This window comes from Mytilus californianus, unplaced genomic scaffold (genome assembly GCF_021869535.1).
Source record: "Mytilus californianus isolate M0D057914Y unplaced genomic scaffold, xbMytCali1.0.p SCAF_6, whole genome shotgun sequence".
NCBI classification, from domain to species: domain Eukaryota; kingdom Metazoa; phylum Mollusca; class Bivalvia; order Mytilida; family Mytilidae; genus Mytilus; species Mytilus californianus.
The window spans coordinates 23,582,715-23,601,295 of record NW_026262712.1 but is presented as its reverse complement, the minus strand read 5'-3'; the positions used below and the strand labels follow the sequence as shown (position 1 = coordinate 23,601,295).

The 18,581-nt window shown below is 32.9% G+C and overlaps 1 protein-coding gene across 1 annotated transcript; it reads left to right on the top strand.

Annotated features, from left to right (window-relative positions):
• Window positions 1-942: 942 nt before the first annotated feature.
• Window positions 943-12,552, top strand: LOC127706083 (uncharacterized). Its single transcript, XM_052210536.1, has 5 exons — window positions 943-1,020; window positions 5,048-5,438; window positions 6,474-6,701; window positions 7,649-8,688; window positions 10,041-12,552. The coding sequence occupies exons 2-5, from the start codon at window positions 5,055-5,057 to the stop codon at window positions 12,157-12,159; spliced, it is 3,771 nt and encodes a 1,256-aa protein (XP_052066496.1). The 5' UTR covers window positions 943-1,020; window positions 5,048-5,054; the 3' UTR covers window positions 12,160-12,552.
• The last annotated feature ends 6,029 nt before the right edge of the window (window positions 12,553-18,581 follow it).

The following is an 18,581-nucleotide window of genomic DNA, read 5'->3' as shown; positions in this document are numbered from 1 at the left end:
CTAATGGATAGTGAAACAATATGATACTACAAAAGGCTATCCAGATGGGAAGTAAAAATGCTATACGAAATATACATGTTACTAGTATAAATGTACCTTAACGCAAAACCTAAAATGAACACAGAAATACTGACGGACTCTCATTTTCAATGAATGGTTAGACTAGAGTGGATTCATTAGAACCATTTTACGCGGATTTCTCATGGCGTAATCGTCAATTATTTTATCATAATCGAGTTTAATGTCTCTGTGAACATAAAGAAGAAGCAGAGCCCTTTAGACGATCATCCATTCGGATGGGGGAATCAGTATAAAAAGAAATCAGAGTATGTGTTTAATTAATGAATATGATAAATTGCCATATTCAATACAATATAAGAAGATTACGATAGTTTTTTTTTTAAAGGGAGGCGTACGCCCATTACGCCCTCACCTGGACCCGCCCCTGGCATAGCGACGTTTCCGTAGATTTTACCTTTTCTAGTAAATACTTCATTTGTTGATATATACTGTGAAAGTTTTGTGTACATCCGTAAATGTCTTTACCTATGTTGAAAGACGTGCATCAGTAATGTCAAATCATAAAAATGCAAAGGATTTAGTCTCTAAGACACTTGTAAGATTTCCGCTGCTATTTTTGCTAAATAGGTGCAATTTGGATACTGTGACGTTATACATTTTCTATTTCATTTCCACGGCACTCATACCACATCAGTCTTCTTATTTATAATATTTACATGTGAGAAAGAAAAAAATGACATGAAAAAAATAAATCAATACTCTTGATTTATTGTATGAGACCTTACAAGGACGTATAAATTACGTCCTTGGACCTTATAAAGACGTTTTTCAAAAAATAAATACGTTTTTTAAATTTTGCGCGTATTTGTACTTTCTTTATTATAGTTTTGATTGGTCGGATAACACAAAATATGCTAATTAGGTAAACAGAACCTGTTGTGACCGATTTATTTGAAATACACTGTAGTTAGTATCTTGAATATTTTCCAAACAATATTGGTAAGTTTTGAATGACAACAAACAAGAAAAAAATTCACCTCTTCATATTTAATAGAACATTCGGCATTATGAGTGATTTACGTGACTGTTCCAATGGTTGTATCCCTGACCGCCGCCACCACCAAAAAGAAGCCATTTTATTTCATTTTGTTAGCATGTCACACCTTAATCTCACTTCTGTTGTGTTTACCAACCTATTAGGTATGTGTTACATATGTACATTGATTCAAATATTTATATTAAAGCAGAATTTGACTGAGCCCAGAAGCGTTTGTTGTTTTGAACGTGGACTTTTACGATACACAACATATTTCTTGTGACCTTATTGAGAATCGTGTTCAAGGTCAATTATGTACAGTCTGTTCTTGTCATAAAATTTCTCCCATTTGATCAGTACAGATCCCTTTTTAATCAGTCAACTCTTGGTGACATTCTATTTGGAATAGCATGCAATTATAGAAAATTGAATATGAAATGCTTGTAATCAATGTAATAGTCTTAAAGAAAGATTAGAATTACCACAAATAAAAGAGAAATGAATGATACAGACAAATTAAAGTTTATATCATAAAAGTATTGTTTACTACCTTTTGTGAAAAAACTATAAAAATCATAAACTTTAAAAGGGTGTTGATACTTGAAACAGTCACAACATTGAAATGACTCTAGTATTAATTCAGCCATGAATGTTTCGAAGTTCTATGTCTACAGACCACTATATGAGACAATTCTTTAATATTAAGAGACTCTTTTGCATGCACATTTGTTATCTCTGAAAAAAAAATCATATTCATTAAACAGGAAAAAATAAACACAATTTTCTTATTAAATGTCTGCAATTTTATATAAAAAGACAGAAGAATAAACTTTATTTCTAACATTTTGAAAGTATCCCTTATTTTGAGGGTACTGATTATTTCCTAATGGTCAAACATATACCTCCAATCTTGGGGGGGGGGGGGGGGGGGGGGGTTGGCGGGAGACCTGACGTCTCATTAAGAACAACAACATCACAGTGACCTTGTGGGGTATGGATCTAGCTAATATTTGCACTTGTGAATGTTGTTTATAAAGTGTTTGTAAAATTGGACTACAGTGTTTATGAATAAATGGAGATGAAAAAAATACATACTGTACAGTGTTCTCCCCAGATATTTCATTTAGCATCAGCCTGGTAAACAGAGAAATTTGAAATACCATCTTGTTTCTAAAAATATAGCATCACATCCAATTACTTCAACATAATCCATAAGAGAACCAATTCAGATAGAATCACATTACTATGATGCTATAAGGCCCTGGGGAGAACACTGATACATTGTGGGGTATACAAATCCTTTGTTGGTACAAACTCATTAATAATCGAAGATTTTTATGTTTTTTTTAATAGGGCCAAAATACTACAAATTTCACATAGAAATAGTACATTGTGACATTTCTGTCCATACAAAATAACTTCATTTTGGCACATCACATTACAAAGGATAAAGTATTGACTTCTTAAGTATGTATTATTGTCCCCCACGTAACGCGTTGCGGGGGACATGGAAATACCAGGCGTCCGAGCGTCCATCCGTCCGGTCTAGTTAGCACTCTCACAGGTACAATTCTTGCCAGGTTTTTATAAAACTTATACTATAGGTTAATACATGTATCAGCAATATCTCGGACAAGTTCTAAAATTGTGGTCGATTGACTTCTTTTAAAAGAGTTATGCCTCTTGGAAATATTAAATTTATGGAAAATGGCCTCGTTAGCGCTCTTGGGTACAATTCTTGCCAGATTTTTATAAAACTTATACTATAGGTTTATATCAGCAATATCTCGGACAAGTTCTATAATGGTGGCCGATCGACTTTTTTAAAAGAGTTATGCCCCTTGGAAATATTTAATTTATGGAAAATGGCCTCGTAAAGCTCTTACCGGTACAATTCTTGTCAGATTTTTATAAAACTTATACTATAGGTTAATATCAGCAATATCTCAGACAAGTTCTTTAATGGTGGACCATCGACTTTTTTAAAAAGAGTTTGCCCCTTGGAAATATTAAATTTATGGATAATGGCCTCGTTAGCGCTCTCATGGGTACAATTCTTGCCAAATTTTCATAAAACTTATACTATAGGTTAATATCAGCAATATCTTAGACATGTTTTATAATGGTGGACGATCGACTTTTTTTAAAAGAGTTATGCCCTTGGAAATATAAAATATGTGCAATGGGGGGGGACATTGGAACTTTGTTCTTTTATTTGTGTTGTAACATTAGTTTTGGTCAAATTTTCAATAATTCTTAACAGTTGTTAGCATAATTTACTGTGGCCACCACCCATGATCCAAAAAGTTTTTGTGTTTAGGGATTCAATATCATCATTGGCAACTTTCGGTTACAGGACAATTCGGATCCTAGGTCCCCAGTCGCCTGCTAGCGTGAGCCCTATCTTGTGAAGAACTTCCAATACACATTTATTTTAACGCTGATGTTGCTGCGCGCATTGTCAAATATCACCTTTCTTAAAAAAAATTATGTTTTGGAAGTTTGGAAAATTGAATTTTTTGGGAAATTGTGGAGAAATTTTTTTTATTTTTTCAAATTGGGAAAACAAAAAACTTGTAAATTTTTTTTTTGGCAAAATTTTTTTGCCCAAATTTTATTATTTTGTTTTGTAATTTTGCATTTAAAATTTTATTTTTTTATTTTTGGCAAAATTTCATTTTATCCTCTGGTGAACTGGGGTGGTTGGTGTTATTTACAACCGAGTAATTAACTAACCAAATTGCAAGATTCTTGCTTCATAAGAAATAATGAATTATATAGCCTTTCAAACTTTCTTCTTCTCACAGTTGGACTAGCCATTGCCAAAAATGACAAAAATTGACTCACCTTCAAAAGTCCTTCAAGTGAATCATATGTCATATGTTAATAACAGACATGATGGAATGTTTAGTTAAATATTTGTGTTCAGAAACACTCAGCACTAGCTATATAGCAAGAGTGGATTTTAATTGAATCACCTTTTGTGTACTGTTACTTATGCTTTCAATAACTTAAGATAGACTGGCTCATACAATGTATGAAGTTTGGAAATACATTTAATGCAAAGGCATATTTGTAGTTAGTATGGTCATAATTATAGTCCTGATAGTGTCATGAAATTAAAGTTCCTTTATAATAGAAGTTCTAAATGGAAGAAATATTCTGTAATATATTATTTCCACTGGTACAAATATTACTATGATTACAGAATTTGTTCCTTACAGAATAAAGGGTATAGAATATTTGTTCCAATGGAACCTTCTTTTAGGCAGAACAAATATAGGATGACAATTGTTGTACTGCCCAATACTCTTTGGTAATTCATGTTACTCTTTTTATTATGTAACTATATTGGAACCTTTAAACACAGATTAGTGTAATAGCTTCAGTGTTGTTTTTCATTTACTATACTTGTTGAAATTTTGGAAAATACTAGTAGATAAACTGAGGTTTCTGTGTATGTACTATTATGTCAATTTAAGATAGGTTATATCAAATAGATAGCCATTGACCAAGGATTTGTATAGTACTCACTATACAAATCCTTGCATTGACTAACAAAGGATATGATCATATATGATGAAACTTTTGAAAGTAGGAATATGGTTTTGAAAAAATGAACATTAGAAACCTTGACACTGAAAAGTTTCACAATTTATTTTTCTGAATTATGTTCTTTGATTAAATAAAAGGCTAAGTTATGATTCAAGCAAATTTTACCCATTGTTAGCTATGAAGACACTTCTTAACACATTGTATGATGGTCTGGATGGGGGATCTTCATTTCTGTATACTTCAATTATTTTGGACTTTATAAATTTGGCCAATTTTTTAATATAATTGATTTAGATTTAGTTTTGATTTAAGCTTTAAAATGTTTTTCTTTAAAGAAGGGTATGAAAATTAAATAAAAACTAAATAAACAAGGATCTTTGCATGTCAAAATTGACTTGGTCATCAGAATATTGACAACAATATGTTTTTTTGCAGATACAGTATGGATCCTATCCATTCTGTTGGGAATTTCAGTCTACAGGATCAATTACGAAACACTGATATCATACAGCATACAATGCCTGTCACAAACATACGCAATACTGATCACCAACTACCTGTTAACAGTTTCCGTAATCATGGTAGCAATGATATGCAGCACCCTCTGGGTACAGCAAACATTTTGATGGATGAAAGGGGAGATAATATTCTATCAAGTTTATTTAACACTCATCACGGGAGTGACATGCCAGTGTCTAGTGATACTAGTTTTCTGCTTGGCACAGATAATAGTTTCACAACTAATCAGCTTTTGATGGAACCCGCTACTCATCAGAAGATAAGTTATGATTCTGTGAAGGAACCTAATGTCAGCCCTGTTATAAAGGTGAGACCATACAGCAATGTACATATGACATAATCAAATGTAACCATGATAGAGAGGTTGCATTAGGTAGAAATATTATTTATTGATGTATATAATGTAACCATGATAGAGAGGTTGCATTAGGTAGAAATATTATTTATTGATGTATATAATGTAACCATGATAGAGAGGTTGCATTAGGTAGAAATAATTTTTATTGATGTATATAATGTAAACATGATAGAGAGGTTGCATTAGGTAGAAATATTATTTATTGATGTATATAATGTAACCATGATATAGAGGTAACACGTTGCATTAGGTAGAAATATTATTTATTGATGTATATATATATATTTTTGTACCAACTATGCTGGTAATGTTGGAGATTTACTCTGCAATATCTGTTTGTATGTTCTGTAGGTCATAAACGACAAGTTCATCAATAAAAAAATGAGTCAGAAGATACCAAAGGGAAAATAGATACTCGAGAGGCCTGATTAGGGGGGGGGGGGTCTCATCACGATTCACGAGTTGATTTTTTTGTCAATCACGATTCACAGAAAATAAATTTCCATGATCACGGATCACGAAAATATAAAAAAAAAATAAATCTGTAGAAAAATGGATCATGATAGCGAAAATGCGCCGATCACGAAGAACGAAAATAACCCATCAGGCCCCTCATACTCATGCCAAAGAAGGACTAACGAAATATGGTAAAAAATGTAATAGGTTGAATAGTCAAACAACAGTCTATAAAACACTACATAAAACCTAAAGACTAAGCAACACAAATCTCACCAAAACAGGGGTGAGCTCAGGTGCCCTAGAAAGGTAAGGAGATCCTGCTCCACAGAGATTTAAGTACTTAAGTACAAAAATTTACCTTGCTCTTTCAGGGAGCACCTATACTTTAAAACTCATGTAAATGTACCTGTTTACATTGATAATAGTTTTGCTCTGAATATGCCTGAAATATTTACCTCTGATTGTTAAGCAACCAAGTGTAAGTCAATCATAATAGCAGTTCCAATAGTTGTTTTATTTTTGCAGGTAAATAACTCACCAGTTAAGAAAGCTCTAAACAAAGTTAAGCAGTCACCATTTAAGAAACGTGGCAATTTCGAAGAAGGAACAGGGACAGTTACATTTCCAAAGTCCGACAGTAAAGATTACTCACATGTGGACCTGCCAAGACAACTAATGGGAAAGATGTTTGGTCTTCTGAAGGAGGGCTTGTTTTGTGATTCAGTGATCTTATCAGGAAATACAGAAATAAGGGTAAGATTTCTCGTAAAACAAGGGGACTTCACCCATCTTGGTCAGGAGTTTTTGTTGAATGAATTGATTTTACAACATTTTGCTTTTTTCTTCGAATTTCAGCCATAACTTTTTTTACGATGTACAAATAAAATGATTTTTTTATAATGTCAATCAAACAACCTTTATGTTTGATAACTTAGTATTATCATGATTTTGGCAAAATCAAAACAAGGCAATTGGCTGAAAAAAATATCATTTTAATTAAAGATGATTTAGTATGAATAAAAGCAGATAAGTGTATAATATTAAAATGAAACAGTAACTGAAAAAGATAAAAACCAAAAGACATTTACAAGATCTATAGAGGTCAACATACAGACTTCATAAATGACAGGTGTTTACATGTATACAATATATATTTATAATATTAATTAATCTGTCAAAGGGGAGATAACCTTTGAAGTACATACTTTCTTTGCAAACAACTCAATTATACATTGTCAAATTTTGAAATATACAGTAGCCTGAGAAGACTAACATTGTAAAATTTTAAAAGAGCTATGAAATTTTACAAATTAAAGCAGATTTAAATTGAACATGTTGAATGAAATTTATCAACAATTTATAACATGACATTTTTAGCTGAAAAAAGTATGAAACAGCTTTACCACTTAACGTATTGCTTAATGTTTTAATTCAGCAAAGTAAAGAAGCACCTATTTTACAAATGGTTGGATACGAAAGATGTGATTAAACAAACCAAAGCAAAATATAAAAAAATCAAGCAATTCAAAGTTGCAGATAAAGTTTCAAAAATGATAATATATAACATACACACACACATGTAGCTGAAACTTATAAGTAAGCTCTCGCATTTGGAGGATGGTGATAAAGAGACATTAATAATTAATTTAACTGCTGCAGTTAATTATGATAAATATAAAATTTTTAACTTGTATTTTTAGGTACACAGACTTGTGTTGTTAGCAGCATGTCCATTCATCCTGTCTAAGATGTCAGATCTTTCCCAGAATGCATCACTGAAGATAGAACTTCCTCAGGGTATTCCTCTCGATGTCACTTCACAGTTGGTTCATTATTTATATGATGGCAAAGTGACCTTGACATCTGACAATGTGGGGCATTTTGCTAGAGTTGCTAATCTGTTTAAACTAACTCATTTACTAGATATGTGTAAAGATTTTGTGATTATGTTTGATATCAGTCAAACAATTTTGATGGACAAAGGAGAAGATGTTGTAGCTATTGTAAAAAATGAACATTCCTCAATAGTTAACACAAATATGAATAAAGAGACGAAAACAACTACCAAAAAAGCAGTGCAAAAGTCACCACAAATTAAGACAAATCCTACTAAAAAGCAGAAGGATGATGCACAGTCAATAAAAAAGGGGACTGACGAAGAAAACACAAGTTCTGTTACATCAATGCCTTTACATTCATATGGAACAAGAAGAGCATCAATGAAGGGTACCAGTACACCTAGCAAAAGCCCGTCACAAAATACAGAAAACAATATTTCTAAAACAAGTGTAAGTTTTAGTTCTAATTCTTTTACTGAAACTAAGTTTAAACATCCAATACATACAAATGCTGCATTTATAAACTCAAACAAAGTTAGCAGCTTGAAGAAAACTGGAACACCCACAACAGGAAGCCAAATTAATACAACTTATAACAAGGAAGAACCACTTAACAGCAGTATAAGTAGTGACCATGGGCTCTCAGATACAGGAAGTAGAATTACATCAAGTAGCAACATGGAATCCACAGGAAGTTTCAGTTCTGATCAAGTGTCCAATGAAAATAAAAATAGTGAAGATGAGGAAGCTGGGAACATAGATGAACTGACTGATGATTGTGATGAAGATGCTGATTGGAAACCACACTCTAAACTAAAAGGAAAAGCTTTTACTAAAAAAGGGAGAGCAGCAAAGGCTTTCAAAAAGTCTTATGCTTCGTTTTTGAAATCAACAAAACCAAAGTAAGTTTTAGAGTGTCATACAAACTTATTTCTATGCCCCCACCAAGGCAGAGGGATCATTAAGTGGTACCCTTGTCCATCCATATGTCCCAAAATTAGTTTCCGTTCTCTCACTTTAGTTTTCCTCAACCAAATGTTATGAAACTTAAACACAATGTTTACTACCACAAAACAAAGATCAAATTGATTTTGATATTATTACCTAGGCTGTGATGAAAGTTACAGAATGCTAGACATAGAGATGTTAATTTGGCACCAGCAGCAGCATAAACCATGTTTATAACTACATGTATTTGTACACAGCATTATACTTCATAGGGAAGAACTGAATACCTTGTATACAGATGCTTATGTTATGTTATGAAGTTTCAGGCTGTCATATGTTTATTATCCTTGACATCATTTTCCTGGTTGATGGTCAGCTTAAAAAAACTCTATTAAAGTTTTTTTTTAAACTGGAATTTATCACTTATTGTGAGTACCGGTAAAAGGATAAATACATTTGGTCAACATGTCTGTCCTGAAGACAAGTTCAATCTGACCTTGACCTCATTACATGGATCAGTGATCAGAGTCAAGTTTGTGTCGTCAATAAAAGAAAATAAGGAGATGTGGTATGATTTCCAATAAGACAACTATGCACCAAAGTTCAAATGAAGTGGATTTTTTCAGTTACTGTGAGCAGTAGGTCAACAATATTTGGTAATTGAATGATTCTAAAGGTGTTCATGCCAGTGTGACGGATTTCTCTTGACCTTCTGTCCATCTTTCAGTGGTCAACATTAAGTTTTCATGTATTATATAAGCAATACATGTAGGTCAAATAAATTTTAACTTATTGAATGATTATAAGGTGTATCACATACATTGAATGTCTGTCTTGCAGGGTTAATCTGACCATGACCTTATTTTCATGGACTTTGATAAGGTTAAATTTATGTGATTACCTGTAGTCATGGCAGTATATACTTGATCTTAAAAAACTCAAATTAAACTCGATCATGACAAAGTTATTAGCTTGCAAGACATTCAGTGTGTGCACTTTTGTTTTTGTGACTCAGTTATATTATTCAGTGGGAAAAGTTCTGTTTGTAAATAAACAAAACAAAAATTACCAAGCGTTCTGCCGTACACAACTTAACAACTTGACTAAAAAGATAAAACATGTAGGATTTTACAATATATTTTATACATAATATAAATTTTCAGTCAATGACTACACATAGAATCAAGAGAAAGGAATTTTAACATAACGTAATACTAACTAACAAATAGAATAATTTGGGATACATGCATTTTTTTATGTTTCGCATGTAGAAATGTCACTGTTAAGTATTCCTTTTCGTTTATAGGAGTGCAGCTGTTGTTCCAGAACAGAAAGAAACATACACACTGAGACCTCCACCAAAGAAAAGAGCTAAAGAATTTGCCAGGACAGAATTTGAGGAACTGGAAGACATTTTGTCTAGACCTGCTGATAAAGGTATTGTTCATACTTTCTCAATGGAGGCGAAACCTCAGCCACAGGAACCACAAAAGCCAAAGCGAACACACAGATTGATGAAGGCATCATCATACAGAGCTAGTCAGTTATCTGCAGTTGTCGCACAGATAGAGAAAAAAGCAGAACACTTACCAGAAAATGAACGTCATTTTATTTGTGACATCTGTGGAAATCATTACATATTCTCTAAAAGAGCTGTAACCCATATTATATCTGTTCACGATACCGACTTGGAAGATGTCATCATGGCCATGTCAATAAGGAAAAAAGAAAAAGTTCTGAAAATGTGTGATATTTGTGGTTATGAAACAAAAGAACCAAACTTTTTCTACATACATTTTCATAGATATTTTCGTCACAGTGTTCCCCTACCTAAAGGCATGCAGCCATTTAAATGTGACATTTGTGGCAAAGAATGCTTTACACGGTTTCAACTTAAAGATCATAAACTGATTCATGAAGAAGGTACACCCTTTATATGTGAGACCTGTGGTCAAGGGTTTAACAGTAGGACTTGTCTTACAAGTCATGTCTTTCACAAACATAGCAAAGTTCGTAATCACAAATGTACAGACTATGGATGTGAGAAATCTTTCAAAACACGAACACAGCTTCTTGTGCACATGCGCTCGCATACTGGTGAAAAGCCTTTTCAATGTCCTGACTGCCAGTACAAAAGCACAACACGTGGAAATATGCGTCTCCATTTAACAAATAAACATAAGCATAGTCCGGAAATTGTAAAGAACATCATGCTGAATCTCAGACCTACACAAGGTGATGAACTAATGTTAGACCTAGAAAACGATAATAAAAACCAAGCATTCACTATGCAAATAACTACAAATGACAACCAACCACTTAATTTTGCCCAAAATATTCAAGCCGGTCAGGAAACAGAACAACTGGTTTATTCACATGCACCTAGTAGTCAAGGTAACCATTCAAATCAGGCATATACAACCGTTACCAGTTTGATTGCTTCATCACAGGATTCACAGATTCTGTATGATCCCAATGACCCAAACAATCGACCAGTCACAATTCAGCACTACACAACAGAACCAATGGATTCAAGTAATCGTCCCGTTACAATTCAGCACTTGTCAGCTCAACAGTCTCTCATTCTGAATAATATTGCTCCTGACCATCTTGATCTGTTACCCACTGACCAGAATTTGCATACAGTTCAAAATAATCAAGTTCTTGTGCATTCTGATAATTTACAGCATCATATTATGACTCATGACCATCAAAACACAGATCAAAGTGAAAGTAGATTATCAGCAGCAGATATAAATAGAATCACAGTACAGGAAGCTAGACTGTTGCTGCATCAACAAGATCACATAACCAGTCCTCAAAGGCAAACTGACCTCCATCATCAAAGAATCCAAATGCAAGATAATGGTGGAAAAAATCTTCCTTTGGTGGAAGTACAGGAATTGCAACCTGTTTATTTGCAAGACCAACAAAGCTCTATGCTTCAACAATATGACACCGAACCTTACCCTGCAGATGAGGAACAAGACTTATTGAGGAATGATGGGTCACTGTTGCAAAAAAATCATGTTTCAAATCAGGGACAAATTATGTTTTCATCAGATGGGAACCAGTCACATCTTTCTAAAATACAGATCACTATACAGGACCGAGGCCAGTTAGAACCAAGTGTTCATGGATTGATACTATCACCTAACAACAACGCAGCTCAAAGCAGTCAAGATAACCGGCACCAGGTGGAATTACTTCAAACATCTCCAACAAAAGGAGCTACAAAAATGTATTTAGTTGATGTAAATAATATTTCAAGTTTAGATGTGGAATCTGTCAGTGCTTCCATGGAACAAGTTCAGGATGCAAACACAGCGCCCTCTATTGATAGTTCTTCAGCTTTATCTCAGTCATATACTGATCCTCAATTATTGTATCAATTATACCAACAGTACAACCAAAATTATCAATAGCTTTTTTTTAAATACAGGTTTCTTTTCTATTTAAAATACAATCTATTATAAATTTATTCAGTAATTACCATGTAGAATGAGCTATAAGGTCTTTCACTGTTGAGAATGTTTTTTTATTGCATAGTACATTTTGTACTTTGACTTTGAAAATAGTACAAGTAAATTCAAAGGAACTAATACTCATGTTGGTGTGGTCTTATATTTTTTTTAAAAGTTAACACTAATTTATATTATTCTTACTTTGTAGACTGATATCTGGCAATTTTTAAGCATTTACATTAGATTATAATTATGTTTTCATTGAAAATTGAATCATTTCATATTAATTTTGTCATGGTAACTTATCAACTAAAAATGATCAATTGATGTAAATAAATAAATTTGTAAAGAAAATCTGTAAACATTTACAGCCAATGATTCAACAGTATTAAATACCGTCAATAATTGTATTTTTTAAAAACAGTATATATGTAGTAAACAGTATACATGTAGTGAATTTGAATAAATGGAGATGTGGGATCAATGAGACAGCAACTCAATGACAGAAAAAATATATAGTTTTCAACAATAGACAGGTCCAAGTCTGGATTTCAGAGATAGACAGGTCCAAGTCTGGATTTCAGAGATAGACTGGTCCAAGTCTGGATTTTAGAGATAGACAGGTCCAAGTCTGGATTTCAGAGAAAGACAGGTCCAAGTCTGGATTTCAGAGATAGACTGGTCCCATCAGGATTTCAAAGATAGACTGGTCCAAGTCTGGATTTCAGAGATAGACTTGTCCAAGTCTGGATTTCAATGATGGACTGGTCCAAGTATAAAAACATTGTAAATTGATTAAACAATCACAGGTCTACCATCTCATGCATCTTGAGGTCATTTCTGGTCATGATTTCAAAAAAAATTCTCAAGAAACCGGTGGAGAAAAAAATTATGAAATATACATGTACTTAAATTGAAAGTAAATTTAGTTGTTGTAAGATTATAATATAATTTTTGATAAGCTAGTGTTCTTTTTACTTTTATGATCTGTATATTTTTATATCAATTTTAAAAGTATTTCATGAAGTAAGGTCTTTTTTAGCTCACCATTCCGAAGGAACTGTGAGCTTTTGCAATCACTTGGCGTCCGTCGTCATCCGTCTGGTGTAAACTATTTCAAACATCTTCTCCTCTGAAACTTCTGAACCAATTCCAACCAAACTTAAGCTGAATGATGCTTAGGGTATCTAGAATAAAGTTTGTGTTTTATTTACTGTTTCGTCAAATAACATGGCCACCATGGCTAAAAATAGAACATAGGGGTAAAATGCAGTTTTTGGCTTATATCTCAAAAACCAAAGCATTTAGAGCAAATCTGACTTGGTGTTAAAGTGTTCATTAGGTGAAGTTCTATCAGCCCTGAAATTTCCAGTTGAATCTGATAACCCATTGTTGGGTTGCTGCCACTGAATTGGTAATTTTAAGGAAATTTTGCAGTTTTTATACGACTGCAAAAAAAATTTTGTGGTCGTATATTGGTATGACGTTGGAGTTGTCCTCGTCATCGTCCGAAGACACATTAGTTTTCGCACTCTAACTTAAGTTTAAGTGAATGGATCTCAATGAAATTTTACCATAAGGTTCAATATCACAGAAGGAAGGTGGGGATTGATTTTGGGGGTTATGGTACCCACAGTTAAGGAATAAGGGGCCAAAAATAAGCATTTTTGTAACTTCCAGACATAACTTGTGTGTAAGTGAATGGATCTCTCTGACATTGTACCACAAGGTTCCATATCAAAAAGGGAATGCTGGGATTGATTTTGGGGTAATTGCCTCCAAATTTTAGGAATTAGGGGCCAAAAAGGGCCAAAAAACAAGCATTTTTCTAGTTTCATGACAATAACTTGTGTGTAAGTGTATGGATCACTCTGACATTGTGTCACAAGGTTCCATATCACAAAGGGAATGCTGGGATTGATTTTGGGGGTAATTGCCCCCAAATTTTAGGAATTAGGGGCCAAAAAGGGGCAAAAAACAAGCATTTTTCCAGTTTCATGACAATAACTTGTGTGTAAGTGTATGGATCTTTATGAAATTGTACTACAAGGTTCCATATCACAAAGGGAAAGCTGGAATTGAGTTTGGGGGTAATTGCCAAAAACGTTTAGGAGTAAGGGGCCAAAAATAAGCATTTTTTTAGTTTCCAGACAATAACTTGTGTTCAAATTTATGGATCTCTCTGAAATTGTACTGCAAGGTACCATACCACAAAGGGAAGGCTGGGATTGATTTTGGGGGTAATTCCCTCAAAATTTTAGTAATTAGGGGCAATAAAAGGGCAAAAAAACAAGCATTTTTCTAGTTTCAGGACAATAACTTGTGTGTAAGTGTATGGATCTTTATGAAATTGTACTGCAAGGTTCCATATCACAAAGGGAAAGCTGGGTTTGAGTTTGGGGGTAATTGCCCTAAACGTTTAGGAATTTGGGGCCAAAAAACAAGCATTTTTCTAGTTTCCAGACAATAACTTGTGTTCAAGTGTATGGATCTCTCTGAAATTGTACTGCAAGGTACCATACCACAAAGGGAAAGCTGGGATTGTTTTTTAGGGGTGATGAATCAAAAGGGGGTTCAAAAAATTGGGGGGGATTTTTTTTTCATTTTTTTTCTTTAAAATTTTCAATTTTAAATTGGTTATTTCTGATTTATATATAAAAGCAAATAATAATGATATGGTTTGAATAGGTAAATTAAAAATTTTTAAGTTCTTAGACCACTTTCATTCTGTGTGAGAAACCTATGCTGTGTCAAATATTTTAAAATTACAATCCAAATTCAGTGCTGTATCAAGCTTGAATGTTGTGTCCATACTTGCCCCAACTGTTCAGGGTTCATTCTCTGCAATCGTATCAAGCTGCGACCCAGCGGAGCATTTTATTGGTTATTATCTTTAATATTATTAATGATAAAGATAAACTGTGAACAGCAAAACTGTTCAGCAAGGTAAGATCTACAAATAAGGTCAATGATCAAAATTGTCAATTGACTTCTTAAGGAGTTATTGCCCTGTAAGTACAATTTTACCCAATTTGTTTATCATGTTTTCTAACTTAAAAAATCTTCTTCTCTGAAAATAGTGAACCAATTCCAACCAAACTTAAGCTGAATGATTCTAAGGGTATCTAGAATAAAGTTTGTGTTTTATTTTCTGTTTCGTAAAAAAATATGGCCGCCATGGCTAAAAATAGAATGTAGGGGTAAAATGCAATTTTTGGCTTATATCTAAAAAATCAAAGCATTTAGAGCTAATCTGATGAGAAGGTAAAAATGTTTATTAGGCCAAGCTCTGTCAGCCCTGAAATTTTCAGATGAATCTAACAACCTATTGTTGGATTGCTGCCACTTAATTGGTAATTTTAAGGAAATTTTGCAGATTTTGGTTATTATCTTGAATATTATTAATGATAAAGATAAACTGTAAACAGCAAAAATGTTCAGCATAGTAAGATCTACAAATAAGTTCGTATGACCAAAATTGTCAATTGTCCTCTTAAGGAGTTATTAGAAAATGAAAGGATATGGAGTAAATGTACATGGGACAAAATCGCACACAATACATAGAAAACATAGAAAATTATCAATGAACAGGGCTTTTATTCCTGTTCTTCATCTTGACAGTTGATGTAGGGTCTTCAACAATGAACGAATCATTCATACCCTACAACAAGGTCAAGACGGCCCCTAGCGTCGACTTAAGCAGTACTATTGATAAAAATAAACCACAGTTCACCTTCTTGCTCCCCACCCGCCTTGGAGTGCCAACTTGTGCGATGCTTGTGTATGACGGTTCTCCAGTCGAAAGCACCAGGGATACAAGAAAAGTATCCATTGCCCTTTAAAATCAATTTTTCACAATTTGTTCATTTAGTTTGCTTACTTTAAAAAATCTTCTCCTTTGAAACTGCTGAATCAATTTCAGCCAAACTTGGGCTAAATGAGTTTCAGAGTATCTAGTTTAAATTTTGTATTTTATTTTCTTGTACGTCAAGAAACATAGCCACTATGGCTAAAATGAAACATAGGGGTAAAATGCACTTCTTTGATTTTGAAGAAAATATGACAGATACAAAGAACATTTCAATGGAAGTTTTAAGCCATTAATATATATTGAAAAGCAAAAATAATCATTGATGAAAGATTTAAGCAAAAAATTACAGGTGAGCGAGTCAGGCTCTTGAGAGCCTCTTGTTTAATTTTTATTTTGTGTCCAATTAATAAATTTCTAGAGATTGTAATCATGAATGGTAATTTTAGTACAAATGTACTTCTATATATTTTCTATGAATAAATCATGAATTCTTATAATTTTTGTGCAAATCAAAACTGCAGTGTTGAAAAACTGTAGCAATTATGAAACAAACAGTAATTATGGTCATGACCAAACAAGATGACATTTATTCAAATATGTATTTAGGAACAAATGTACTTAATTTTACATTTAAAAACTATTGTAACATAGAATTTAAACCATATGGTACAATTTTACTCAATAAAAACATGATGAGAAAATTTATTTCTGCATCTTTGGAAAATTTAAATTTAAAGTTTTTTAATAAAAAATATGTTGCTTAACATTTTTTAATCAATATTAATCAGACATCATATGTTTCGAATGTACAAAGTGTTACCCCTAAAACTTGCTGGATAAGAAGAGGGAATGACTCTATTGTGGTGTAACTGATTGTGAAGCATGTAGAGATAGAATTTACTTTTGTTAAATTTATATTACTTGTTAGTGATGGGATTAATTAAATATTTGATTCAAACAAATGTAAATGATTTATTTACGCACTGCCCTTTCACCTCCTCATGAAAAAAACTAAAATACATCCAATGTCAATATACAGTCTTTAACTACAGACAATTATCTAAACAATAACTCAAGCTCAAAGTCTCACCAGTGTTTAGCTCACCTGGCCTAAAAGGCCAAGTGAGCTTTTCTCATCACTTGATGTCCGTCTTCGTCGTTAACTTTTACAAAAATCTTCTCCTCTGAAACTACTGGGCCAAATTTAATCAAACTTGGCCACAATCATCATTGGGCATTTAGTTTAAAAAATGTGTCTGATGACCTTGCTTGCCAACCAAGATGGCCGACATGGCTAAAAATAGAACATAGGGGTAAAATGCAAGTTTTGTCTGTTATTTTGAAAACTGTTATATATAGAGAAAATCTTAGAGGGGCAGTTATGTTCAAAATGTTGAGCTCTACCAATTGTTCATATACGTCAAAACTGTCGGACGACTTCTTCAGGAATTATTGCCCTTAATTTTTTTTTCATTTTTGCCTATTATCTTGAAAACTATAAAAAATAGAGAGAAACTTTAATTGCAAAAATGATCAGCATGACAAGTTCTATAAATAAGTTAAATGGTCGAAATCGTCAGTCGACTCCTTATTAGAGTTATAGCCCTTTGATGACGATTTTTACCAATTTTCTGCGTTTTTGCCTTATATTTTAAAAATTATAATAGATAGATAGAAACTAAAACAAGCAAAAATGATCAACAAGGCAAGATCTACAAGTAAGACAAATGTAGGAAATCGTCCGACAACTCCTTATTGGAGTTATTGCTCTTTAATGATGATTTTTGCCTTTTTTTTGCGTTTTGCGTTATATGTTAAAAATTGTAATAGATAAATAGACACTTCAAATCACAAAAATGATCAGCAAATCAAGATCTACTAACAAGCCAAATTTTGCTGATATAGTTATTAGACTGTCACTCTTTATAGTAGTGATTGCCCTTAAATGAGGATTTTTTTTCCCTCTTTTGTGTTTTGAGCAAAAACTAAAGAAGATAGAGGGACACTAAACAGACTTAATGATCAGCAATACAAGATCAACAAAACAGTGATTTTTGTCATAAATTCTATTCTCGTCTACAATGTTGGAGTATGTCCTTTGTTGAATATGCACATAGACCAAGGTGAGCGACGCAGGCTCTTTAGAGCCTCTAGTTTAATTTCTCATTCAGTCCGGATATTCCAGAGTGATATTTTCGAAACATTTAGATCTTGTATTTATGTGATTAAATTATAGTATAAATGTAGGGGAAACGTTATAAATTCGTACAGAAATACATCAATTCTATCGCAAAAATCCAAATAAAATATGTATTTATTGATAGAAATAAAAAATAGTTTAATAAGAGAGCCTTCTAAAAAAATTTCTATATGCATGTTAGAATATGAAATTATAGTACCAATATATCCGAGCCTAAAATCTAATGGGTTGTAACCACTGGTCGATGGGTTTTAGATTTTATGGTAGTATATTGATTATCCTTAACGCAAAACATCAATATTCCGATATAAACACATGGTGATAAAAATAAGCTTTTTATATGTCCGTTTTTCTCATTTCTCATTCTGTCCC